Source organism: Taeniopygia guttata, chromosome W (genome assembly GCF_048771995.1).
Source record: "Taeniopygia guttata chromosome W, bTaeGut7.mat, whole genome shotgun sequence".
Taxonomy (NCBI): domain Eukaryota; kingdom Metazoa; phylum Chordata; class Aves; order Passeriformes; family Estrildidae; genus Taeniopygia; species Taeniopygia guttata.
This window is the reverse complement of record NC_133064.1, coordinates 33397067-33424982: the sequence shown is the minus strand read 5'-3', so window position 1 is coordinate 33424982 and position 27916 is coordinate 33397067. Positions and strand designations below refer to the sequence as shown.

The following is a 27916-nucleotide window of genomic DNA, read 5'->3' as shown; positions in this document are numbered from 1 at the left end:
ATCAAATCCATCGGTTCAACCTGGTACACACCCTAGTGCACCCACTCTTCCTCAGAACATGGGTAAGGAAACAACTTTCTCACAGTCCCTCCCGCAAAACCGGGGTAGTGGACAAAAACTAACCATATCACAACTTTCCTCTCGGAACTCAGGCTGTGACCCAAAATTAACATTTTCCCAGTTTCTCTCTCAAAATCCAGGCGGTGAGTCATCTCTTTCTCAGCCTTTTCCTCAAAATCTGAGCAATGAACTGACACAACACCAGGGAAACTAATTTCTCCGTCCCTTACAGGTGAGCGAAGAGACGGAGCATGGGTATATTTAAGAAGGCTCACTAAAAATAAATCAGGAGATATTTTGATCACAGCTATCGTGGGTCCCAAACGTGCTCTTGTAACCTTTTTGATTGACACTGGGGCTCAAATCTCTGCATTAACAGAAAAAGATGCCCAGAGGAGCGGTGTTGTTCCGACTAAGAGACAATACTGTGTCCTTAATGCTCTAGGAATGTCAGAATCTATGAATGTGGCCTTAGTTAAACTTACTCTTCCTGGAGATGAGGATCAATTGGTTGTTAAAATGGTAATCGGGGACATCCCAAACAATTTACTAGGGATGGATGTCCTTGTTGGGAGACAGTGGGAGGACTCAGAAGGATCTTTATGGTGTTTTGGCGCTATGCCTTTAAATATAAGGCTGCTTCAAACTGCACCTGCTCTGCCATATAGCAAAACCACCAATGTAAAACAATACCCCCTACCTTCTGGTGCCAGAGAAGGTATCAAACCAGTTATACAGGATTTGCGAAACCAGGGGGTAATAATTAACACACATTCTGCTTTCAACTCACCTGTCTGGCCAGTCCGAAAACCTAATGGGAAATGGAGACTGACAGTCGATTTTCGCAGGCTTAATGCCAACACAGATCCTCTCACAGCAGCGGTCCCAAACTTAGCAGAATTAATAACATCTATTCAAGAAAAAGCTCATCCAATTATGGCAACTATAGATGTCAAAAATATGTTTTTTATGATACCATTACAACCAGAAGATATGGACCGTTTTGCCTTTACGTGGGAAGGACAGCAATACACTTTCACTAGACTCCCACAAGGATACAAGCATTCACCCACCTTAGCCCACCATGCCTTAGCTAAAGAACTAGAGGAGATATCCAAACCTGATAATGTAGCAGTGTATCAATACATTGATGATATTTTGGTGGGAGGGGATGAAATTGAAGCAGTAAGAGAGACTCAACAGAAAATAATCTCTCATTTAGAGAGTCTCGATTTACAGATCCCCCCAGAAAAGGTTCAAAAACCCTCTCAAGAAGTAAAGTTTCTGGGGATTTGGTGGAAAGGAGGCATGACATGTATACCACCTGATACCTTAACTTCTTTAGATCAGATTAAAATGCCTCATTCCAGGAAAGATCTACAACAGGCTCTGGGATTATTAGTGTTTTGGAGAAAACACATTCCAGATTTCTCAATAATTGCTAGGCCCCTTTATGACTTGCTAAGAAAAGGGGTAAAATGGGATTGGACTCCTTCTCAGGAAGAAGCATTGCAATTACTAATTTTTGAAGCAACTGCTCATCAAGCACTGGGCCCTATTCATCCTACAGACCCCTTTCAGGTAGAATGGGGATTTGCTGTCTCAGGATTGTCAGTACACATTTGGCAGCGGGGACCCGAGGGTCCAACAAGGCCTGTTGGTTTCTATTCCCGTGGTTTCAGAGATGCTGAGAAAAGGTACACTACCTGGGAAAAGGGATTGTTTGTAGTCAGCCTAGCCCTCATTGAAGTAGAAAAGATTACACGTCAACAACCTATTATACTAAGAGGCCCCTTCAAGGTTATCAAGACAGTCATCAATGGGACCCCCCCTCCTGACAGGGTGACCCAGAGGGCCTCGGTAAGAAAGTGGTATGCTCAGATTGAACATTACTGTAACATCTTTACAATAACAGAAGGAGCTGTGAAAAATTTGGCAATACAAGAAACTGAGAGCTTGGATAGCAGCCAGGACAAACCTGCCTCTATAATCAAAGTGGCCCCTCCTTTCTGCCCTGAAAAATCAGCAAACTCTTGGTTCACTGATGCTTCTGCTAAAAGGGAAGGAAAAATATGGAAATATAGAGCAGCAGCACTCCACATATCTTCTGGTGAGCAAATTATCACAGAGGGAGAAGGTAGCGCACAGGTTGGGGAACTAATAGCTGTCTGGAGTGTTTTCCAAAGAGAAGCACAAAATTCCTCTTCAGTCAACATTTACACTAACTCATCTGCTGTGTACAAAGGTTGTACTGAGTGGCTTCCTTTTTGGCAACAAAATGATTGGGAAGTGAATAGAATCCCAGTCTGGCAAAAGGAAAAATGGCAAGAAATATTAAATATTGCAAGTCAGGGGAATTTTGCAGTGGGATGGGTAGCCTCTCATCAAACAGACGGAAATCCAGCAGGAGAGTGGAATAATAAAGCTGATGAACTAGCAAGGCTTAGTCCCCTGAAAAAGGAGCAAATTACAGAGGAATGGGATCAACTATTAGAATGGCTGCATGTCAAAAGACAGCACACAGGTGTGAAAGATTTATATCAAGAAGCTCATGCTCGAGGTTGGCCTGTTACCAGAGAAATGTGTAAAATCTGCATATCAGCTTGTGAGCAGTGTCGCAGGCGACTGGAAAGACACCCTTTAGAAGATGACCCTTTGCATTTAAGGAAAGGTAAAGGTTTATGAGATGCATGGCAGATAGATTATATCAGTCCCTTCAAGAAATCAGGAGGAAAACATTTTGTACTAGTAGGAGTAGAGATTGTATCTGGGTTAGTCCAAGCTGATGCTTTCAAAAGGGCTACAGGGGACAATACTGTCAAAGCTTTGCAGGGGTGGTTTGGAACTTTCCTTAAGCCCCAGGAAATACAATCTGATAATGGATCTCATTTCACTGCTAGAGTTGTACAGGACTGGGCAAAAAGTGAAGGAATTAAATGGACTTTTCACACCCCTTACTATCCCCAAGCTAACGGGATCGTAGAAAGGACTAATGGTCTTTTAAAAAGACTATTGAGACCACAGGAAGGAAATTGGGATCTTCGGTTATGGAATGCTGTAAAAGGTGTAAATAACAGGTGGGGAGTAAATGGGTGTCCCAAGGTCACTGCTTTTTGTCCAACAGCTCCAAGCATCATTCCCTCACTGCAAGGACCTAATGATCCTAAAAATCCTGCACATTACCCTGGGCAACCTGTCTTGGTAGACCTCCCCACTGTAGGGCAGGTACCACTTGTGCTGAAAACCCCTCTGAACAAATATACATGGATAGCCTCTGATGCTCTAGGAAAAGAGCATCGGATAAATACACGCTGGATAATTTCATCATTCTAACCTTTTCTGCCATATAGTGGCAGGATTTTCTTGTTATGTTTGCTTTTACAGAAGAACCCCGCGGGACTTTATCATCTGAACCATGATAAAATTGGTGATACTCCTCTGCATTTTACCACAAATCTACAGCCAACACCCCTCTGAGTGGTCGTGGTCAGAAGCTACCATCGAACACACTGATGTGATAGGATCATATCCTAAAGATCGCCACCCAAATCTGGCAACTGTCGTGCTACATAACTCTAAGGTATATCGTCCAAGTGAGTGGAAATGGGATCAGAAGGACTGGACCAGAACCCTAACTGGAGCGATTGGTGAGACTATTGTGGTAGCATGCAGAAAGGTAGAAGGATCCTTACATGAGAAAGCTTCTTCTATCACAGTTGCTGGAAGTTTTATGGAACCAGGAGGAAAAAATAATTTAAAAATTCCTTCAGCAAAAGTGTGCCCTACAAAGAAATGGGAATGTATTAAAACATTTCCCCTTACCCTGTGCTGCCGTCAAGAATATATTGGTAACTATACTTCAAGTCCCCAAAACAACAATGTAGTAATTACCTTAGATTGTGAATATGAACCCAATGATTGCTGGTATAGTTTTGTTTTAGCTAAAACTACTTATGTGACATGTCTTTGGCAAAATAATTTAACCAATCCGTTGGACTTACAAGGTCTGGTTTACAAATTTAAAATTGATGCTACAACTAACAGTGACACAATAATTGCACCACAATTGATAGAAAGTCCCTTTACCGAAGGGCCATGGTCACAAGCTTTTGTTTATTTCTCTGGGTACATGGGAAATGTAAAGGATTTAAATCTATTAACTCTTGTTATGCATAATAATCAAATATACACCAAGCAAGAATGGAAAGAACAAAAAATTTGGCAGCTTCAAGGGGAAATAGGGGAGAAAATTAGTATAGGATGCCGAATGATTAACAAAACTGCCTACGACAAAGCAACTTCAATTAGTGTCCTAACAGGTAAAACAAACAAGCGAGAGGAGGTTTGCACGCATCCAAGCATACAAGAGTGTTGGCACAATTTTACACTAACACAAAGTGCTGAAGTAGTTTGTCTTTGGGGTAAAGACACCGAAGGACTTTCTTTTAAATTCATAATAAATGTTATAACCCAAACTACTACAGTTCATACCACCACCACCACTCAAACTCAACCACCAGTTATGCTTACTCCAAAAATCTCAAAAGTTGGACCATATATTATCAGGAAAACTGGCCAACAACAAATATTGTTCAATCCGGCATGGTCTCTTAAACAAGTTAAATTGCTAATGCAAAGCAATGTCTCTGAAATTCAGCCAGCTTGTTCACCTTTCTTGCAAACTTCTTTCCAGGGTTGGACGACCTGGTTACGACAGTGGAACCCTTCTAAAACACGAAAACCAAGAGACATAACTGGTGTTGTGGGAACGGGATTGGGAATTCTAAATAGTATTAATTCAGAAGTATTATTAAATAAATTGGCTGCTACAACCAAAGATTTGACCCAATTACAACAACCATTGCAATCATCCTTATCAGCCTTGGGAACACATCAGTGGTTGCTAACAAACATATTACCAAATTGGGAAAAGGTAAATATGAATGACCACGAATTGATAATTGATGCACTCAATGCTACACAAAGCAACGTTTCCTTAGCCCTTAGCTGCATCCAGGCACAATTATGGATGCAGTCAGTTGCTGCTTCAATTATAAGAGAAGGTGAAGAAGGCACGTTTCCTATGGAAATTCGGAAAATAGTTTGGGACAGTGCCACTGACTTTGAAAAGGATTTCCAATCCTGGTGGAATTTGGTGAACTTTACTTATGACCCCACTGCAAACTTAGCCACAGCTTTTGTGTTAACCATACGCAATGCCTCCGTGCATTCAATATTCCCCATTATTGCATTAGGATTGAATCATGATGGAGCCACTCTCTATCCTTCTGAGCATAGAGAATGGGCCCGACAAATTGATGATAAATGGCAAACTGTTAACTTAGAATCTTGTATTGTCCGAGAACAACAAGGGTTCATCTGTGAAGGCAATGCAATTATAACTCAGGATATTTGCCTGGACACTGAACAAAATATCTGTCACTTTGAAATTCATCCTAACGAAACTCCTAAAACATTTCTTGTATATATAGGCAATGGATGTGCATGCTTTAGAACTGCTTGTAACACAGTGTATGTAGAAGACACAGTAGTAGATACTAAAAATCATTCAAATTTTTGTGCTTGCAATTTCACTAAAATTACAGGATGTGATTTTTCTTTTGAAGCTCCAGTTACTTCATATCAACTTTTAGAATCTAATTACACGCTGATCCATAAGCTATTGCCTACCCCCATTGGAATGAATCTTACTCTGGTAAGGCAATTGTTGCTTCACCAGGACTTAATTAAAATCTTAGGAAAAATCAAGGAGAACGGACAGAAAACACTGGTAACTATTCATCATGATGTACAAGAAATACATCGGGTTATAGAAAGAGTGAAAAGTGATGCAGAACATAGGTGGTGGGATACACTTTTTGGGTGGTCACCTACTGCTACAGGTATCCTGAAAAAATTGTGTCATCCCATCGTTGTCCTTTTGATTTTAGTTTTGATTGGCTTTGCTTTATCAGCAATCTTGCTTATTATGAATTGGAGAATGATAAAACGATTAACAAAATTGACACCTATAATTAATGCGCACCACTTGGCCGATGTACTTTATACTATAGAAATCCCCAGGACTATAGACACAAAGCAATTATAAGATTGGAAGATTGTTTTAGAAAACCTGATTTGAATTCTTAAAGATTCTTTTATTAGTTTATTATTAAAGAATTGTTTTAATATTATTTAATCAACTCATTGTTTATTGATTAGAAAATTGTTCCAATTAAAATTGTTCCAATTAATATTGATTCAATTTATACTAATTATTGTTATTGTTTTACTATTTCCCCTATTCTCTTTTCCCCTCCTTTATCTTTTTTTTTCCCTTCTCTGGGATATGCTGCCAACACTAGACAAGTCCTAAAGATTTCACAACGACACTACAGAACCCTGCTGAAGATCTCTTGAGGGCAATCGTCAGTCACGGGGTGGTGTAAGAGGCAATCTGAAGACCCTCACTCATTTGCCTGCCAATTGCCACGAGAAGGAACTCCCTTCCCCCACTGCAGTTCTGGCTTGGAGAAGGCAACAGTGCAGGTGCAGCTGCTGTACCGTTACGTTCTGTTCGGAACGAGGCCCGGCAAGAACTTGGCAAGAAGTTGGCAAGGACTTGGCGAAGACCCAGCGTGGACCCAGCACAGAGCGGCCCTCTGCAATTCCTGCTTCACTCTCCACCTTTAAGCTGAATGAACTGTTGGGGTGACTCTGGTGGTCTCTCACTGAAGACCCCTCATCTGCCTCATTACCACCGTGACAGACAGAGATCAAGAACCCTCTCCCCAAGGACTGAGACTGAGACCCCTACCACAGAGAGTGGTGGTGGGGGGAAATGACATGACCTGTTCTTCTCCAGTAACTTCAATGGACTTATTCATTATTGTGTTTGTTCAGCCTGGATGATTTTCTGTAGATACACCTGTTCCCCCCATAGCAATTTCAATAGACTCTCATTGTTCTGCATGTTCCCCCCTTTCTTTCTGTGGACTATAACTGGACCCCTGGGTTAGGTAGGATTTCGGAGACTCTCCCCAACTCAACAAGACGGATCCCCATCGTCCGGACCACTGAGGACCTCGCCTGTGTTGGTAGCTATTCCCATCCCTGTAACGACGTATATTTGTATTCCACGGACAGATTCAAGCGAGATCTCTTTGGTTGCTCTTGGGGGATGAAGTTTATTCAGGACGCAGAGAGGCTCTGCCTCGAGCTGCCAGACACAGCACATGGCTGGGCCTCGGGTGATGGGGGAGGGGGGAGACAGAGAGGGGAGCAGGGACTCCCAGAGGACTTTCCAGGAGGAGAAGGGAAGATCCAAGAGAACGTCCAGCCCCCCGGAGAGCCTTTATCAAAGGGGGCTCCAGGGTGGGCCGGAACAGGACCTGGGCCAATGGGGTCACAGACACCTGATGGTTCAGGGGAGGGTTACAGATGTGGGGTGAACCATACATTCTGGGGGGTGAGATGGAAGAGTCCATTTGGCTTTTGGACCCCGCTGTAGGTGAGGGTAATTGTCCAGCCAGTAGGGGGCGTTATATTCGTCCTGGCTGTACCATTGTGGTTCTTAATCATATTTATCTACCCTTCCCAACACATCCCCCCTTCTCTCTCTCTCTCTTTCTCTCTCTCCTTTTTATTTCTTTTCTGACCCCACTATTGCATTTATTGGTTTTTTGGCCCTTAATAAAGGTGCATCTGTTGTGATTAAACTGATAGTCCCCTGCTGTTTGTCTTTTGCACTTTGGGATCGGCTAACGAACCATCACGACACCCCGCTATAAGCGGATCGTGACACCTTGTCATTCTCTTGGACCGATGGTGACTTAGGAAGACCCATTCTATGATGGAGAGTGGGTCCCTTTGGTCTTGGCCCTTGCCCTTCTTTGAGGTGTCTGGCCATTGAAATATCACACCATGGTTGTGTGGAAGTCTGCCCAATATGATGAATTTAAAGGGCAGGTGCGGATCGTACCGGTGGGCTTGTCTGGCAGACATTGTCTCCTGGACCTTAATCAAAGCTGCCTGGGCCTCTGGGGTGAGTTCCCTGGGGGAACTCAGCTCCTCCCCCCCTTTCAATAAATCGAAAAGAGGGGCTAGGTCTCTGTAATACCTAACCATGGCCTCACCCAGTTCAAAGAACCGCACAGCTGCTGGACGTCTGCTAGGGTCCGAATTTTGTTTTTGATGGCCAATTTTTGCAGAGTAATAGTCCGCTTGTTAATTTCCATACCTAGGTACTTCCAGGGTGGCATCTTTTGAATCTTGTCCTCTCGCAGCTCAAACCCTGCAGCAACCAACGCATTGGTTGTCAGGTAAAGCGCGTGTGTAAGGAGATTGCCATTGGGAGCACAAATCAAGATATCATCCATATAGTGTTGGATGATCATGCCCTCGGTGGCTGCATGGACAGGGCTCAGCAATGAAGCTACGTACCGCTGGCAGATGGTGGGCGAGCATTTGAGGCCCTGTGGCAACACTCGCCAATGGTAGCGCTCTATTGGGGCTTCTCGGTTGGTGGGAAGAGCCGAGAAGGGAAAACATGGCGCGTCTTCAGGGTGTAGGGGAATATGAAAGAAGCAATTTTTGATGTCAATGACAGCCAATTCCCAATCTTTTGGTAACATTGTGAGGGACGGCATCCCTGGTTGGAGGGGACCCATATTTTCAATCACATTGTTGATGGCACGGAGGTCATGGAGCAACCGCCATTCGTCTTTGCCTGGTTTTTTCAGGACAAAGATGGGGGAATTCCAAGGAGATGTTGTTTCTTGGATATGTCCCTTGGCAAGTTGCTCTGCCACTAGCTTTTGGAGTGCTTTTAATTTTTGTTTATTGAGCGGCCACTGCTCTACCCAGATCGGAACATCAGAAAGCCAATTTAACTTTTGGGTAGGACGCTCCTCAGTGACCGCTGCCTTAAAAACCTGGGGGGTAGGAATGGTCAATGTGACCCCCCACTGGGCCATCAGGTCCCTTTCCCACAGGGGCTATGTGTAATCTAGAACAAACGGACGCAGGTAAGCTGTTTGTCTGTTTGGCCCCTCAAATTTGATTATGTTTTTTGATTGTTTTGCCAATTGTGCCCCTCCAACACCTTGAATTTGTCCAGCCACGTCCTGCAACTCCCAACGCGATGGCCAATCCCGTGAGGGAATGACCGTGACGTCTGCCACTGTGTCCAAGAGGCTGTTAAGCCACCTGTGCTCACCGCCATTCCACATGTAACACGCGATTTTGGGTCTTTCCTTCCCAATTACCTGGGCCTGACACACCTCATAGATTTTCTCTGCGGTTTTCATCCATAGGTCTTCTGGGTAGACGGGGGCCCCAGATACAGGTATGGCTTGGGCGATGATTTGCCCTTTGGGAAGGTAGACTGGCGGGTGAGCACAGTGCAGCCACAGCACCAGATGTTTAGGGTTTGCAGATGTTAAATTGGGTGCAATAGTGATGTCGAGTGGCGTGTATTTTGTGTCCCCAAGGACGATGTACTTACTGTGGAGGCTCCTCCAGGTCCCTGGGTCCTGTGTGTCGACCGTGACAAAATGCCAACTGCTATCCCTGAGTAACAGGGGTTCGGTTAGGGCCAACCTGTATGGAGAGAAGTTGGACTGGGTGTTAAGGATTGGCCTGGGATGGTCAGGGTCCCGACCAAGCCGTGCCTGCGAAATGAAATTCCTGACTCCCCCCACGCAGGCTGGTTCACCAGCTCTAGTTCCCCTATTGTCCAATCCAGTAATGTCATGTCTGGTATTAGAGTTCTTGTCCTCAGGTGGGTATGCTAATGTGTTGTCCCTCCTGCCCCCTGATGTTATGTTTCCCACCAAATTTGTGTCCTCACGCAGGGAGGGACTGCGCTGAGAAGCTAGTTTTTTGATTGATCCCCTGGGTTGGAGGCACCTTGCCCTTGCTGTTGGTTCTTAAAATGTAAGAAGTCCTCTTTGAGAGGGCAATGAGATGCCCAGTGTCCTTTCTTATTGCAGAGGTTGCAGGGTTTTCCTGGGTGGTAACCTTTGGTGGGTGGCCCTGAGAAGCGGTGCGTAGGAGCTGGGGTCGCGGATGGCGTGTGGGCTTTGGCGAAGGAGACCTCCTTGATGGGGTTCGGGGCGTCCCCTGAAGGTCATTTGATGGCAATTTGACCTTTCGAGCGCACACGTCCAAAATGTCTTGGAGTGTTGGCTCTGGGTCGAGGGGAAGGCTCAGGATTGCCTGTCGGCAGGCTTCATTGCCATTCTGGAGTGCAATTTGCTTCACCATGCCTTGCCTCAATCCCTCCTCTGGAACCTGTGCTTCAGCTGCCCTGCACAACCTGTCTATAAAACTAATGAAAGATTCCTGTGTCTCCTGCTTAAGAGAGAAACAGTTAACAACAGGACCACTGGGTCTAAACTTAAAGAATGCTTTTTGTGCCGCCTTGGCACTTGCTGACAGTGCCCCCCTTGGGATCTTTTCGGCCTGAGTTGCTGCCACGTCCCAATCCCTCATCTTGCACAGATGATCAATGGACAACATGCCCCCATCAGTGTCGAAGGAGGTCTTACCATTGGCCCAAAGGTGGGGTAATGCATCTCGTACTTCCCGCCTCCATGCGGACTCCCATACCAAAAACTCAGCTTGAGTAATCAAGCACGAAAACAGAGCGCGCATGTCAGCAGGCACGTACTCGTCGGAGGAAAGTGTGGCTTTTAACAGCCCCCTAAAGTATTCACTTTCCCGGCCAAACTCCTTTCTAGCTTTGCAGACATCCCTGATTACCGACTGTGGGATTGGAGTCCACTGTGCGAGGGGTCTGCCCCTCTGCCGCGGTGTATAGGTGACATTCACTCATACCCCTTCCACACCAATCTTCCCCCCGTGGCTGGGTGGGGGAGGGGGAAAGCCATGTTGCCTTCGGAGGTAGGCCCAAGGGTGGAGGGACTGGAACCGGGCTGGCCCCCTGCAGATGGAAGGGTGGAGAAATCTGGGATGTCTCCGTTTCCCCCCCCCCCCCCCAGCATCGAGAGAGAGAGAGAGAGAGAGAAAGAGACAGCAGTAGTTTTGTCAGCAGTTCACTGTGGGGAAGGAGAAGAGCGGGGGGGCCGCAAGGTGCCCAGCTGCCTGTGGGAGCCGGAGTCTGGGCAGCAAGCCATTCTTGGGAGTCAGGACTTTTAACCCTTCCTTAAGAAATAAAAGCTTTGTGAAATTTTTCTCCTCCTCAGTTTAAAAGAGAGGAAGAGAAACAGCTTAGACCCTGAGATGTTAAAAAGAGAAATTCTAGGTGGGAGGAAATAATAGAGTAGCTTTTAGCTAGACTTTTTCTTAATAGTCACAGACTGAACTGATCTCCTCCAAGAGAGACTATATTTTAAGAAGATGCCAGTGAGCCAAAGAAACCATGCTTCAGCTGAGAAAAGACAGAAGTAAAGCAAACAGAAAAAAATTAAAGAAGTTTGTGGTAGTGACCCCTGTCTTCAGAGAGGAAGAAGAGAAGAAGATGTCTGTTCTTAGACCCTCGGCCCCAGGGGAAAATGGGGGGGACTGTAGTCCCAAAAATGAAAAACTGAACTGTTGTTTTTCCCCTCTTGGCAGGGCATCCTTGAAAGGAAAAAATCCTAAAGACAGTCTCTCCATCCATGCATTGGTGGTGACAGCACTGTGCATAGAAAGGAGAGGGTCACCATTAGCAACTTTTTTCTCCGGGCGGTGCCATGTGGTGACATAAAAGCACAGGATGTGGCAGCTGTATTTCTTAGGGGATCTGTGGCACAGGAGGGGCTCCTCTCCCCATCAATAGACTAAAAATCAATTATCTATAAAGTAAAAACCAGATTTGAGTCCAGGTTGTGTCTCACTGTAGTTTGTTGGAGGTGGGTTGCCTTAGCGCTCTCTCTTGTCCCCCCTTTTTTTCCCAGCTAGCTCCATGAGGGGGGGGGAGCGCTGGCAACTTCCGTGTTTTCCGGCGAACCCTCGCGGGTATCTGCCGGTGCTGCGTGGGTTTGGGAGCGAGGCGAGTCCCGAGGCGAATAAAAGGAGAGAGACTTTTTCCCCCACGGGTGATATCTCGGTTTATTACGGCTTGGTTGGGAAGGCAAAAACCGAGAAGCTGCTGCGTGCTAAGTTCGAGTTTGTCCGTGCCGCCTGGCCGATTCGGGGGCGGGGCGGCGCGCTCCGAAGCTCGCCGCGAGCCAAGAGAGGCTGTGTGCAGAGCCGCGGCGCTGCAGCCGGCACGTGCGGGAGCCGCGGCGACCGCGGCAGAGGCGACGGCGGCGGTGAGGCTGCGGCAGCGATCGCAGGACCGGCCGCGATCGCCCGAGGCAGCGGCGGCGGTTGCGGCAGTCAGGGGCCGGGAGAGAGAGAGAGAGCCGCGGCGGCACGCAGGGATCCGGCGGGAGAAGAGGCGGCGGGCCGGGCAGCAGCAGCGATCAGGGGCCAGGCGGGAGAAAAAGCCCCGGGGCGTCCCCAACCTGTTCTATAAGTACTGGATAGGGGAAACCCGGGGCGGCCAATGAGATAACGCCACGGGGGGACTGGGGATATTGGGGTGCAGGGGTCCAATGGGAGATGGACAGATGGAAGGGTGCCAGGTCGTCTCTCGACCCCGCCGCGTGGCTGACAGATGGTCTGAGAGACGTAAACAGAGTGACTAAGGTAAACCGCGGGGGGAAATGGGAGAACCCGGGGGGTCGTTACAGATCGAGAGGGGATACATGGAATGACCTTATACATAATAGAACATATAATAACACAATTCCACAGTGGGTGGTGGGAGGAAGAATGCTTTAGAAGGTTTTCATTTTAATTTTTATATGTGTTTTTTTTTCTTTCTTTTTCTTTTTTATAGTAGTATAGTAGTAGTAGCTTAATAAAGTTTTTTTCTTGTTGTTAAGCTTAAGCCTGCTTTACTCTATTCTCAATTACATTTCACAGCATTCAATTTAAAAATTACATTTTCATAGAAGCACTGGCATTGTGCCAGTGTCAAACCATAACAATGTCCTTGTCCTAGAAGAAGGAAATCAGTGGCAGCTCTGTTTTGAAGAAATGCATGGCGGGTATTAGCTACATCTGCAGCAATCTCACTTATCAGTTTAGATGTGATAGTAATTTGCTTTCCTGGCCAACAGGTTAAGGTTCTCAGTTGTGTGAGATCTTTCACTGAAGCAACTCCTGGGGCGAAAAATGAGTCTAGTACTACAGAAGCGTGCCCCCATAATGACACTTGATCTTTACAGTTGGGGTCTATTTGGAGAACACTGTGTTTGTCTCGTTGAGTCTTCTGAGGCAATCCAAGAACCTGATGTATGGTGGGAGCAAAAAGTGTTAATTTACCAATATAACATGGGCCTCCCCTAGCATTTTGAGGTACTGCAGACCAGGCTCAGTCCCCACAAATGAGGAAGGTTCCCAGGGGCAGTTTTCCCGCACCGCCTCTTGATGGTATCACAGATTGAATCCAATTGTTACAATATTCTGAATAATTATAATACAATGGTGATCTGGGAGACAACCAAGTGTTGTCATCTGTTAACTGTCTTTTTTCTTGGGTTGGTTTGATAGCATAAGGTCCAAATATCAAACAGTAATTTCCTGGGACAGAACCCAAAAGATCGAATTCTTGAAGGCTGACATCAATAAACTTAAGATTTTGCACAAATGCAACAGCTTGCACTCCCAGTGTGCTTTTTGGATTTATTTGAGCTCGGGTCAAAGTTTTGAACTCTGCCATGGAACCCAGTGGAACTCCAATTAAACAAGTATGAAAAGGATTAGATGGTGTGGCTAATGACAGGCTGAATGAATCTTGCCTAGTTTGTTTGGCCCAAGTGATCCACATGTTTTCTCTCTTGTCAATGTCAAGGATTTCAGATACGTCAGTTACCAAAACATGACTTAATAGAAACATTGTGACCCACCACATATTTCTCAGGTTCTTGAATGCCTTGTTTAACATAAAAGGAACAAACTTAATTCTACACATAAACTATAACTTATAATGAACTAACTTCTGATAAATCTAACTTCATGCTTATGATAATCTAACTTATTTCTCTTACTCTAAAAAGTTTATTTTCATCAGAACTGGATTTATCATGGGATGTTCCGGGCAAATTGTCATCGTCGACATTATTATCACTGCGGGTTGGTATCTCTTCCTGTGGACACGCACTTGTGAATCTGCTCAGCACCCAAACTGGACCTGTACCTGTTGAAACACACATATAACCTCTACCATTAAACAACACCGGACTTGGCCCTTGCCATTCGCCCATCCGCATGTCCTTGTGATAAACATAAAGTCCTGGAATTGCTTGTGGTCTTCCTTCTTTCACTGCTTGGTGGTGTATTACAACCACAGGTTTTTCTCTGCCTTCTGCTAAACACAAATAGTTTAGAGTAAACAATACTTCTGACAATCGATTAAACACATCACTCGTCATTTTGGTTTTGTTTTGCTGGATATTCTTTCAGGGTACGGTTGGCTCTCTCTACAATGGCTTGACATGTAGATGAGTGAGAGATCCCTGTGGTATGTTTCACCCCCCACCTCTGCATAAATGTAGCAATTTGTTGACTAACATAAGATGAAGCATTATCAGTTTTGATTTCTACAGGTACACCCATTACTGCAAAGCAGGCAAATAAATGCCTTTTCACATGCAGAGCCTTTCCCCCTGTTTGTGCTGTGGCCCAAATAAATCTAGAATAAGTATCTACAGTGACGTGGACATATTTCAGCCTACCTAACTCTGGAACATGAGTTACATCCATCTGCCACAACTCTAAAGGCTTCAGACCCCTTGGATTTGTGCCAAGTCCGAGGCCAGGCCCATAATGACTACATTGAGGGCAGGCATGGACAATCCCTTGTGCATCATTTATGGGCATCTGAAATTGTTGGTGCATGGCTCTCTCATTTTGGTGGAATGTCTCATGACTGTTGAGAGCTCTCTCAAAGTTATTCTGTGGGGGAACATGGACAACATAACTGACCGCAGCATCTGCCAATGCGTTGCCTTCTCCTAAACCGCTGTTACATTGATGGCTTCGAATGTGCATGATGCAAAAGACATGCTGGTGTTGTTTCAACACACTCCGCAACTGCAGGAACAGCTCTCCAAGATGCTGGTTTTGGGTTCTTCTGAGGAGTGCATCCTCAATTCTCTGCACAACTCCAACCACATATAATGAGTCTGAAACAATATTGAGTGGTTCTTTGTTCCAGGTGTGGAAAGCCCAACACACGGCCTTCAACTCAATGGTTTGTAGACTATCTTTCGCATCACCTCTGATTAGGTGTTTCAACCATTTGCCTCGTTGTTGCCAAATGCACACAGCTCTTTTTGATTTTCGGCCGGCATCAATAAAAACTGGTTTTCCTTCAACTGGTTTTGATGAACACAAGGGTCTTTCCAACCACTGATAACGACTGATGAAATGCCACATCGGGCCTTTTGGTTGTTTGTTGTGCACCACTCCTGTGAAACCTAAAAATGCTTCCTGCAGCACAACAGAGTGTCTGAGCAGCCATTCTAGATCTTCATTTTTCACAGGAACACTGATGTCTGCTGGTTCTTTTCCATCCATTTCTAAAATTCTGTCTGCCTTTTCGTATCAACGCAGCAAGAGCATCTGTCCTGCCCATCACATGACTTTTTGGTTGAACGGGTAAAAACACCCTCTCAGGCAGGATTGTTGTTGATCCATGTTGGGACTCCCACTTTTTCTTTTGCCATTGAAAAACAATGGCAAGCGGAGAAGCATCAGTGTTGGAGAAGAACAGTAACAACGACAAATGTTCAATGCGACAAGCACTCCAACCACGGTGTAATTTTTCTGAAACCTGAATCAAAGCTTTTTGTTGTTCAGGAGTGCAGACTCGAGGACTGTTGGCATCACTGCCATGGAGCCATGGCAAAAATGGTTGCAGATCATCATTGGTGATTCCTACAATGGTACGAACTCACTGCAGGTCTCCAAAGAGTCTCTGGGCATCATGTAAAGTAGAAATGTTTACGTGTAAGGTAAGTTTCTGGGGTTGAATTTGTGCATCTGTGATCAGCCAGCCTAAGTATTTCCAGGGGGCTGATCGCTGTATTTTTTCTGGGGACACTGTCAATCCATGCTGCTTCAGTTGTGAAAAAAGCCAATTCAAGTCTGCATCTGCCAACGGCTGTTTGGTGGTGATGAGAATGTCATCCATATAGTGATAAATCATCGCATTAGAGAAATGTTGACAAATTGGTCGCAGGGCCCAGTCAACAAACAGCTGACACATGGTCGGAGAATTGCGCATTCCTTGAGGGAGGGAAACCCACTCATACCATTTTGCTGGTGCTGCTCTGTTGATAGATGACACGGTGAAGGCAAATCGCTGGGTATCTTGTGGATGAAGTGGAATGGTAAAGAAACAGTCCTTTAGATCAATGACAACAATGCTCCACCCTTGTGGAATCATGGTTGGTGCTGGCAGCCCAGGCTGCAAAGCACCCATTGCTTGCATCTGTTCATTCACCTTTCGTAAATCATGCACCAATCTCCATTTTCCTGATTTCTTGGGGATGATGAAAATCGGGGTGTTCCATGGACTGACAGAAGGCTGAACATGTCAAGCTTCAAGTTGCTCTTGTACTAATTGGTCAGCAATTTGCAGCCATACTTCTGACATTGGCCACTGCTCTATCCACAGGGGTGTTTCAGTCAACCAGGTAATTTTGAGGATGGGCGGCTGCTCTGCAGTGGCCATCATCACGGAAAATGCTGATCTGTGATCAAAACCATCCCAAGCTGGGAAAGCACATCTCTGCCTATCAGTCCTGGAAGCAGTTTGGGTAAAGGCATGACATATAGTTTAGTCACGATAACTTGATTGTCTTCAAAAATGATGCTGATGGGGTCTCTGCTTACTGAAGGAATCTTCATTCCACCCACTCTTACAGTGTGGGAACTTGGAGCTCGCAAAGGCCAGTTGGATGGCCAGTACATCGGATTGATAATTGAGACATCTGCTCCTGTATCAAGCATTGGTTCCAATCGAATGCAGTGTGAATTACGTTGTATGGACGATCTTTCAGGTTAATTGTAAAGAAGACATTGTGGCCAGTGGATCCAAAGCCATTGTCTCGTCTTTCAGATTCAGTTGGTTCATTGGGTGCTGGCGATGTGGCAGGAAATTTTCAATTGCTACAATTTGGGCCATCTTGCTTCCTTTGGGAATTGTCACAGGTGGTTGCAAGGCATGAACCATTATTTTCACTTGACCGGTGAAGTCTGCATCAATGACGCCTGGAATCATGATCACACCTTGTTAACTTGTGGAAGATCTCCCCAGCAACAAACCTCCAACTAGAGAAGTTGTGCTGTACATTGGACCATATATATTGGTTGGAATTAAGGTTACCTTTGTGTCATTCAGAGTGATTTCTGTTGTTGTGGCCACATCGACTCCAAGACTTCCCCAGGTGGCAGGTGAGTTGTTGAACAGGAATCCGTTCTTGGAGTCGGGGCATCAATTTATTTCTTCACGCAGTGCCTCGATGCGCTGTGCTGGCCGTTTCCCGCTCTGTGACAAGCTTTTGTAGCATGACTGTCACTGTTGCACCTGTGACACCACATAATCTTTTGGCTGTCTCGCGGGAGATGACCTGTTCCACTGCATCGAAAGCAGTTGGTTTTAGATGATCTAAGGTTAGGTTGACTTTTGCTGCGACAAAGAGAGTTGTTACCATTGTTGCTTGACAAGGAAGCTGCAATCATGTGTCCTTGTTGCATAGCATCCTGGATAGCTGCTGTGAATGCCGCAGCTTGGTTGCTTTGTTCTGCACATGTGGCTCTAACGAGCATCTTGTCGACTGGACAGCCTTGAGGAAGGGTGGCTAAGATGGTTCTTGTGTGTGGGTTAGCATTTTCAAAAGTAAGGGAGTGGAATAAATGATCTTGAACATCTGGTGGCACATCAGGAGCATCTTTCAAGGCAGCTGACAGCCTATCAATAAATTGTCCATATGGTTTGGTGGCTCCTTGCTTTATGGTTGCATAGGATGCTGATTTCTTCTTATGTGGTACCAAAAGCAAAGCTTGATGGGCCAGCTGCTGTGACAATTGATGCATTTCAATGGGGTAGGTAAGTTGCACTCTGTTGGTTGCATATGGTCCGTGCCCAGTCAACATATCTGTCTGAATTCCATAAAGAGGATCTCCCACCACTCTATGTTTGTTGGCCTCCTGAATTACCAAACGTCTCCATTCCCTTTCAAACATGAGGAACTGCAAAGGTGTCAGGAGCAGGGAGGCAATATTAGATGAATCAGAGGGACAAAGCACATCTGCTGTAAATATATATTGAATGATGTTCCTTGCTGCTTCTGACATGATCCCATAAGTGGTGACTGTCTGCTTAGCTGATTGTAGGATTTTCCACTCATGGGGCTCCCACACGGCATTCCCATTAGATACTATGACAGGACAGGCCAGGGAGCTGACAGCCTCCCAGTCACCATCTAAAATAGCATCCTTTACCACTGACGCCCATCGCGACTGCAATGGATTTTTAAAAACAGCTGGCAATGCCAATTGCTGCTCAGTGGAGGGTTCTACTGGTTGAACCTGATGATTTGAAAGGGTGGCAAGTTGGGCTATTTTTTGCTGTAACATATTTGGTCTTTGTATCTTATTTTGTGATCGCTTCTTCCTGCTACCATTGACATCAGGGAAGTCTGACTCTGAGTCATCAGAATCAGAGCCTGGTGGAAGTGGGCAGTGCAGCGCTACCATCGTGGGGTGGGGGCTGCTTGTGGCGGGGGGTCTGCACTGCTGTTTTCTGGGTAGCTGCTTCTGCCATCTCGCTAGCATGGCTGTGTCCAGCCCCCCTGAGCCGTGCTAGGGCGTTCGCTGCCGCCGCGTCTGTGGGGGGCTGAAAGGCCCGCGCCGCCTCGCTCCTGTCTCCGCCCTGGTCTCCCCCTTGATCTCCACCACCGGGTTCCGCCTCCTGACTCAGCCCCATTTTCTCGCCAACTCTGCCTGCATCCTCAGGCGTCACCCCGCCTCCCGAAAGACGGCGGGGCCACTTCCAGTTTCGCCTCACTCCGCGGGACTGCCAAGCTGTTAACATCCGCTGTGTGCGGGAGAACTTCCGCTGCGGACACGCTGCCGTTTGCACCCCCATGTCCTGGTCCTCTCAGTCCTGCGCTGCCCTGCCCCGCGCTGCCTGATTCTCTACCCGTGTCTATACGAGCAACAAATTCCTTAACAGAAGGACTGACTGGAGCCTTCTGCCCTTGCACTGGCTGCATATTATAAACACTAAAGAATTTTTCTACCCGAGATGGCTTCTGGATCCATATCTGTTCTGTTGTGGACCGCTCAAATTCCTGAACAGCAGCCTCAGCGGACTTTTTCTCCACGGCCATGCTCTGCAAGGTATGTAAAACATTTTTCCAAATGCCTCCGAACTCCAGTACCATTTTCTTGTCCTTTCCCCCTCCACCACGGCATCCCAAAGCAACTGCCCTAATTCTTGCTATTTGGTTTCACTAAAAATCAGTGAAGGCTTTTTCAACTTCCCTTTGTTCCTTGCCCACAAAACCAGCTGCTCTAAATTAGCCTCTTTTACTTTTTCAGCTCTCTTTGAGACAATATGCAAAAGGAGCCGCAATGAGGCTTGTAAGTCCTCATCCATTGTTAGTTTTCATCCTCTCTGTTTGCGGCTTACCTCAAACCACCTCCACGGGGCGCTCCAGTCGCTTTTATTCAGCGTGGCAGCACCCCCACTTCCAGTTCGCGGCTCCGGTCACGTCCACACCTGTTGGAACTCAAACTGTCCCTCAGACATTTTTGGAGGTTCCAGGCCTTGGTCAGAAGCATTTTAGACCCTGGCAGGCAGCTGGAAACAGCTGTGATTTTGAGTTTGAGCCATGGAATGAGTTACCAACTTTGAAGGTGGAACAAGCAGTCACAAAGGGTTAGATAGTATAGTAGAAGTAGTTACAAAGTAGAGGGGAAAATTTTTTAGTATTGTACAGGGGGGGTTTTACTCTGTACATGGGGGTCAGAAGTTCTATGATGGAGGAAAGTGGGCTGATCCTGTTCTTCCTCCTTCTTCCTTGCCTCCATGTTCTTGGTGATGCTGGCACTTATGGATTGATTTAGAGTAGAAAAGCACCTTGTAACATAGGTAGTAGGTATTGGGGAAAAACTGTAAACATTTATCATGTAATGTACCATATAAAAGATAGCAGCAGCCCTGGGCGGGGGGAGAGAAGAAGAAGACAGCAGACAGTGAGGGTGTCAGGAGTGTGTGTGTCTCTGCCTGGACTGATGACCAAACAGCTGCAGCCCGCAAAGACAATCTTTTAGATAACTAGCAATAAACTGCCTTGAGACCAAACAACAAGAGGCTGCGGAGTTTTTCTTTGGAAGCATGGGTCGGAGGAGAGACTTTACCACCACATGAGACCCCTGACCTAAGCCAGGGGTTCTCACACACACCCGCTGTTCGGGCCGCTTGAACACCGGACTCTCCTTTTCTCTGTGCTCCAGCGGGTTCCCGCCGCCAAACAGCGACATGGAAATCCTTCTTCCTCCCATCGTGAACAGCACGATTAGGATTCTGGAGTCTTCCTTGCTCCGTTCACTTGATCCTCGTTCGCAGTAGAGAAAATTCAGGATCCCGGTCTCCATCACTATAAAGTGATGCGGACCTGATTTTCATTGCAACTAAAAATCGTCTCTCCATTACCCTATAAGTAATTTGGGAGCTCTCGGAGCATTCTGTGTCCCTGTTCGGGCGCCACTCAAACCCAGGGTCCTCATTAGACAGGAAAGCTGGACTGGAAAAACGTAGATCGAACCAATATGGTTAATCAAACCTTCTCTCTTTATTAGTTAGAAGATGGCAGTCTATATACACTTCAATATAGTTTACAGTTTACAAAGGCACTCTCATTGGCAAGCTAACATTGTTTGTCTTTGTCTTAAGGTGGACTAAACTTCACACTATAAACCTATACTACTTCACACCCAGAACGCCCAGTGTTTCACATCAAACCTTAATATAATTTCTAACTGTGCCACAAGCTCTTAATTTCTAACTGCGTCACTGGCCTCACAACGCCCAGATCTGAGGCCTAGACTGGAGTAGCTCAAATCTCATTCCAGGCATAAATCATGCCTTCTCTCTCTCAGAAATGCTGCAACAGGACTCTGTTGCTTGAACCTGACTGCAAAAGTGCCAAACATCCATGCTGCCCTTGGAAGCATGAACATCCTGATCAGACAAGTGAAGCAAGAATCTGTAGATTGTTTCCAAGAACTGTTCAAGGGCTGGGGATTCACAGGGTGGTGGACATCTATAGTTATATAAATTTTGTTATTTCTTGTTATTCTGTTCCTTGTAACCACAGCGTTCGGGATCCTATGTCACTTGATTTTCAAACCTATCAAAGATCTCATAACTTCTACCTCAGAAGTCAACCACATAGAGTTGTAAAACCTAAAGAAGTCTGAGTACGCCATCAATTGTAGATGGTGGGAAAACCAACACTCACTGTCAAAATGAACCTAAAGATTTCCTGTAACCTTGTTAAACAAATAAGGGGGAAGTGTTGTATTGCTCTGGGGAATGTTTTCTCCCTCCCCAAAAATCCCTATAAATGTGATCTCTTAATATGACCCTTCCTTCCTTTCCTGACTTAATTGGCTAGGAGCCAAGTAGCCCCTCCTGTACTGAGCCTAGATAAGGCTCTGTCCCTTCCTGGTTCACTCTCTTTCCCCCTTCCTCCTATGGAATAAACATTTTGGACCACATTGGGCGTTGGAGCCTCTTTTGGAATCTCTGCCATGCTCCTGGTACACTTCCCCCCAAGGCCTCGTAGATCTGGGTAACTTCGGGGGGCTGCAAGGGGTAGGTGCATCAGACACTGACTGAGTGAAATGTGAATCCACAGGAATTAACTTTAAAGCCTTATATCAAAACATGGAATTATTTACAAAAGCTGTTGTGTAGGAATGTGCCCCCTGTTGACAGAGTGAACAAATTATCCTTTGCCTCCTTAAAAAGGTAAAAAGCTGAGTTTCCAGACCCTGTCAGAATCTGTGGGTATTGATGATTCCGAGATTGTAGAAAGTCTCTGTCTTTCTGCCCCATCGCCAAAGAAGAAGCCGTCATTCGTCTATGCTGTTTTCAAGGTTGTTTATTCTTGCTTATCTCTAACATGTTCTGCTGCCCTGCCGCAGGTCTGTCCTGCAGGGCAGCGTGCGGGGCTCTGCCCCCAGTGGGATGTTGCAAACATTATATACCAGAAACTACGTGTGCTATATTTACAATAATGTGCCAATATCTATCATCTACGTTGAACAGTGTGTCCCCAGCCTAAACCGATAGAAAAATGCCAACACTACAGTGAAACATGGAGGGCATGAAGAAGGAGGAAAAGGACAAGACACCCCCAATTTCCTCCATCTTGTCCCCTCTGAACCCCTAATCTAGAAACTTAAAATTTTACTTTTGCGCCCGTGCCACACTTAATTATTACTCATATCAAACACTCAGAGGTTGTAATTCATCCTGTAAGATTGAAAACTCTTTTCCATGGACAAAGATCAGAGACAGTGTCTCTCGGGGCTCTGTACAGGGGGGTTTCTGACCCCCTGCCAGGGTCCCAGGCCCTCCAGCGCAGCCAGAGGGAAGCCCTGGATTCCCACAGACCTGAGAGTATAGACCATGGATGACAGCTGCTCTGAAACAATCTTTTGGTGAGTAAGAAAATGGGGAACGTGCTACCTGTAGCTGAGCAGGATCTTTATTTTTATTTGAACTAAAAATTAGAAATTCAAGATGTAAAATTTGAGAAGAAACAGCTTAAAAAACTCATCATATGGGTTTTCACAGAATTCCTGACCATAAATATGTCTGAGACGCTTACTCTGAAGTTCTGGGATGCTGTGGGACTTAGATTATACAGTTTTGAAAAGAATAAGAAGCCCAGACTAAAACTATGTCCAATATTTCAGACGATGTTACAATTTGTAACAGTGGAGACTGAAAAGCAATCTAGAGACAGCCACAGAACACCTCAGAGCATAGAGAGCTGACCGCAGGTTGCAGCAGAAATGTGGAGTTGTGTTTTTTATGTTTTATTACATTTGTGTTATGTATAGGTTTGTTCCATGTACCCCCGGTTCTGTAACGGTTTTCTCCGGGTTTTCCCACCTTTCCCCGCGTGTCCGTTATCCCCAAAAATGCCAAGTCATCCACCTGTTTACCCCAGATTCCTGTCTGTCACTCGGTGTCCCTTCCCCTCCACCTAGATTCTTCCCCCCGGGACGCCGGGTGATTGGTAAAGGACCTGGGACCCTTCCCCCGCAGTTTTACCCCATTGGCTGCTCCGTTTTCCCCCGTTCCGTATTTAATTTGTTCACGCGGCTCATTCCAGGCTTTCTTCTGGCTGGCTCCAGTGCGCGCCGCCCCACCTGCGCCACTCTGGCAAACGCAGGCGCGGCTCACCTTGGTCCCCTTCAAATTATCGTATTCCCCATTGGATTACAATAAACGGAATTCGCCCCCAGAGAAAGAATCTCTTCATAATTCGCCGTGGGGTCGCTGACTGCTCTCCGAACTCAGATAGTGCTTCCCAAAGCCCTGCGAGGGTCCAGCGAGAAGCGCTAGAAACCTGCCCACCCCTTCTCCCCAGAGCTAGCCAGGGCAGGGGAAAGGCATCGGGGAGAGGAGCGTTCGGCACAGAAAGAAAGGAGGGTGGGCAGAGATTCCAAGACCCCAACCCTGTCCCCGACTCACCCTGAAGTACACCGACCCTGGGAGGGCAGGCAGGAGACGGCCAGGTCAGCCCCTCCCTGTCCTGTCCCTCCTCGTCCTCCTTTGCTGGAAGGGAAACAGACTGGCCTTGGCCAGACCAGTCGGCATCCCGTCTCTCCTAATCTCTCCCCTCTGTTTCCTCTCAAAAGTAACCTCAGACACACTAAATCGGTGAATTTTGGCAGTGCAATTGAAAAGGGCTGAGCTGAATCCATCCTTTGTGAGGACAAAAGCCCACATGACTGGTGCCATGTTTCGGAGCTGCCGAGGTCTGCCCTTCATGGGTATATTCCATCCTCCTCAGACTCATAGAATTCCCTTTCTGATTCATCACTAAGCTCCTGCCCATCAGATGTGGGACACTCCCCTTTTGTGGGCCAAGCCCAGTCTGCCTGCCTGCTCTTACTCCCCGCCCACACCCCGGGACAGCATGCCCACCCCCTGGTGACCTTGGGAACCGGATGTGACCTCCTGGAAGTTACCCTCCCCAAAATGGCAGGGCCCATATGGGGAGACCCCCTGATTTGGAACAGATATTCCCACTCCCCCTGGGGAAGGCCCCCCCGAATTCTGAGGACGAGTTTCATACATCAGGAGGCACAGATACCTGGCAGAGTGTTATGAACGAGCACAGTAGGCTTTCTAATCCAATTAAAAAGATTTATTAATGGTAGGAAACGAAACCAAATCAGCGCGCTGGGCGGCAGTTATTCCAACTACCGCACTTCGTCCCCCGTTCCCCCCCAACTTATTGGGTCTTCTCTTCCGGATGTGTGACGTTCTGGTGTCTTTTCTGCGCAGGTGCACCCTGTTGCTAGGTGGTCGTTTTCTGCCTCTTGGTGGTCGTGGGATGAAGGCCAGTAGTCTTCCTCAAGGTTGTCCCTGTGATCTGGGAATTCTCTCAAAACAAGAAATGTTATTTCTAGGCACGTTTACTTGCATTCCACAAGAGTACATGTTTTTGCTAAGTCTGTAACGGAACTGTCCTTGAAAGATATTCGCTTAGGTGCTTAGGTGCCTAGCAACATCAACTCCCTAAATCAGTTTCAACTCCCTAAAACAGTTTGTAACGGAATTGTCCTTGAGAGATATTCACTGGAATGCCTGGCAAAATGAGAACATATTCAGACAAGTGAAAACTCTAAGTAAAAATTCTATTTTATGGATGTAAAAACTCTATATTATGAACAAAAAGGCCTTATTTTCCTAACAAGAGGATAAGAAGGGACGCAGTCCAGGACAGAGAATGGGACATTGCCTCTAAGATATCAGTGTTTCCAGTCCGATATAATGTCGAGGGCGGGGGAGGACCACAGTGGGAACAAACAAGCTTTGCAGAAATAAAAGAAATATGCAAGAGAGTCAGCATATTTCTCAGGTTTACTACAAGCCACCTTTTCAGCCAATGTATTCACACCTCATGACCTAAGGCACTTCGTACACCTTTGCTGTCTCCAACAGTGTTCTCAGTGGGAACTGGCATGGAAAAGTTTACTAAATGACCTTTTAAGAGGTTATGCAAGAACTCCAGCCACTGCAAATATAACTCTAGATCAGCTTGCTGGGGAAGAAGCCTACATAGATCCACAAACACAGGGAAGGGCTCTTAATACACTAGTCCTTCAGGATATTAAGGAAGCAGCAAGGACTGCCCTGGTCCAGGTGCCTGACAGGAATAAACCAGAATTAGACTTCACAGAAATTAAACAAGGGATTGATGAGCTATACATTAATTTTTTGGACTGCTTAAAATTTGCATTGGATAAACAAAATCCCATAGATCGTGCCAGAGAAGAGTTATTAAAATGGCTTGCAATTTCCAGTGCAAATCCAAGCTGCAAATAAATACTGTGTACATTGCCACAAGACCCTGAGCCCACCTTAACACAGCTAGTGGATGCTTGCAATTGCCTGGGTACCCCTGAACACGCAGCAGTCATGCAGGCAGAGGTGCTAGCTAATGCCATCACAACTGCACAGGAAAACACTTTAAAGCAGCAGGAATAAGCAGTAGAAATTCAGACACAAACCCTAGAAGAAGCTCTAACAGCATTTAAAGGGGCAATTGAAAACCAACAGATTCCAAAGGATACATGCTATTCCTGCAGTCAAAGAGGGCATTTAAAAAGGGACTGTCCTAAACTATGAAGGAGGCCACCTCCAAAAAACAGTGGCTACAGAGGTCCCTGTCAAAATACTAACAGGTTTTGCCCAGCACAGGGTTGCCCATGCTATCTTCCGGGAAACTTGCAGCCGAGCACTGTACAGTGGTGTGCGAGGACACAAGAACCACTGTACCAAGGGGCCAGAAACCACCACAGGCCATGAAGCACAGAACTGCAGCAGATCTTTGCAGGACTACCAAGCACAATGTCCCCAGGAACCAGATTAGAGCTGTCTACAGCCCAACCAGTAATGCTAACAAATGTCATTGCTCACACAATATCCACAGGATAGCTGGGACCTGAACCACAACCACATCATATCTTAATAGCGGGAGTGAACAGATCTCATGCAGAAGGTTTCTATATCATTCCAACTGTGTTATCTGTCACTTGTTCACAGGAAATCACCGTATTAGCTTTGTGTCCAGACCCTCCATGATTTATCCCTAAAGGACTAACCATAGCACAAGCTTTTCTCCTACCAGAGTCACAGAGCAACACATCCCTCATCACTTGGACCAGGCACATCAGACGTGGGCAGCCTCAACTCACTTGTGTTCTGAAGCATCTCGGGGAAAACATCACCCTTGTTGGCCTGATAGATACTGGAGCTGACGTCATTCTGATACTGAAATTGAAATGGCCACAGGACTGGACCATAGTACCCATGCTGGAACAACTGTCAGGCATTGGTGGTCACTTTGAAAGCTTTCGTAGCTTGCACGTGGTCACGTTTGAGGGACCTGAAGGTTGTATCGCCACCAGAAAACCATTCATAGTAGGAGCTGATATAGTTCTTTGGGGAAGAGACATTCTCTCTCAGTGGGGTCTGAGAATAGGAATTGATTTCTAACAAGGGCTGTGGATAGACACAATACTCTAAAACTTACATGGACATTCACCCACTTCTGGGGAATGCACCAAAGGCCTGAGGGAGTAGCTACACACGCACACAGCCACGACCCCAGGTCACGAGCTCATAGGGAACCTTGGTTTCCCAAGTTTCTGGATCCCAAATCAAGACTGGTGGACGCTGAGACAATTTGAACAGATTTCTGCTATTAAAGTGACGTAAAACTGATGGACTCATGTTTTCAAATGAACAGTTCAGAAAATTGATGGTAAACATGGCTTTACAGAGCTTCTCCCATGGAGACATCCACGGAGCTGAACTGCTCTGTCTTTTCAATACCTGCCTTGTCGGAATCTGTGGGTATTGGTGATTCCGAGATTGTAGAAAGTCTCTGTCTTTCTGCCCCGTTGCCAAAGAAGAAGCCATAGTTCGTCTGTGCTGGTTTCAAGGTTGTTTATTTTTGCTTATCTATAACAAGTTCTGCTGCCCTGCCGCAGGTCTGTCCTGCAGGGCAGTGTGTGGGGCTCTGCCCCTCAGTGGGATGGTACAAACATTATATACCAGAAATTACGTGTACTATATTTACAATAATGTGCCAATATCTATCATCTACGTTGAATAGTGTGTCCCTAGCCTAAACCAATAGAAAAATGCCAACATCACCAAGAACATGGAGGTAAGGAAGAAGAAGGAGGAAGAACAGGTTCAGGCCCACTTTCCTCCATCTTAGAACTCCTGACCCCCCTGTACAAAGTAAAACCCCCCTGTACAGGTGTTAAAACCCCCCTGTACAATACTAAAAAATTTTCCCCTCTAATTTGTGACTACTTTTACTATATCATCTGACCCTCTGTGACTGCTTGTTCCACCTTTAAAGTTGGTAATTCATTCCATGGTTCAAACTCAAAATCACAGCTGTTTTCAGCTGCTTGCCAGGGTCTAAAATGCTTCTGACCAAGGCCTGGAACCTCTAAAAATGTCTGAGGGACATTTTGAGTTCCGACACTGCCTGAGCGTCTGGTGTGCACGCTCGACTACAGC

General features: G+C 46.1%; 1 protein-coding gene across 1 annotated transcript in view; it reads left to right on the top strand.

Annotated features, from left to right (window-relative positions):
• LOC140682109 (uncharacterized) overlaps positions 1–16048 on the top strand; it is a 38884-nt gene extending 22836 nt beyond the window's left edge. Inside the window, exon 3 of the mRNA XM_072923031.1 lies at positions 15916–16048. Coding sequence (XP_072779132.1) covers positions 15916–16048 — 133 coding nt within the window. The remainder of the gene's footprint in view (positions 1–15915) is intronic.
• Positions 16049–27916: the final 11868 nt, after the last annotated feature.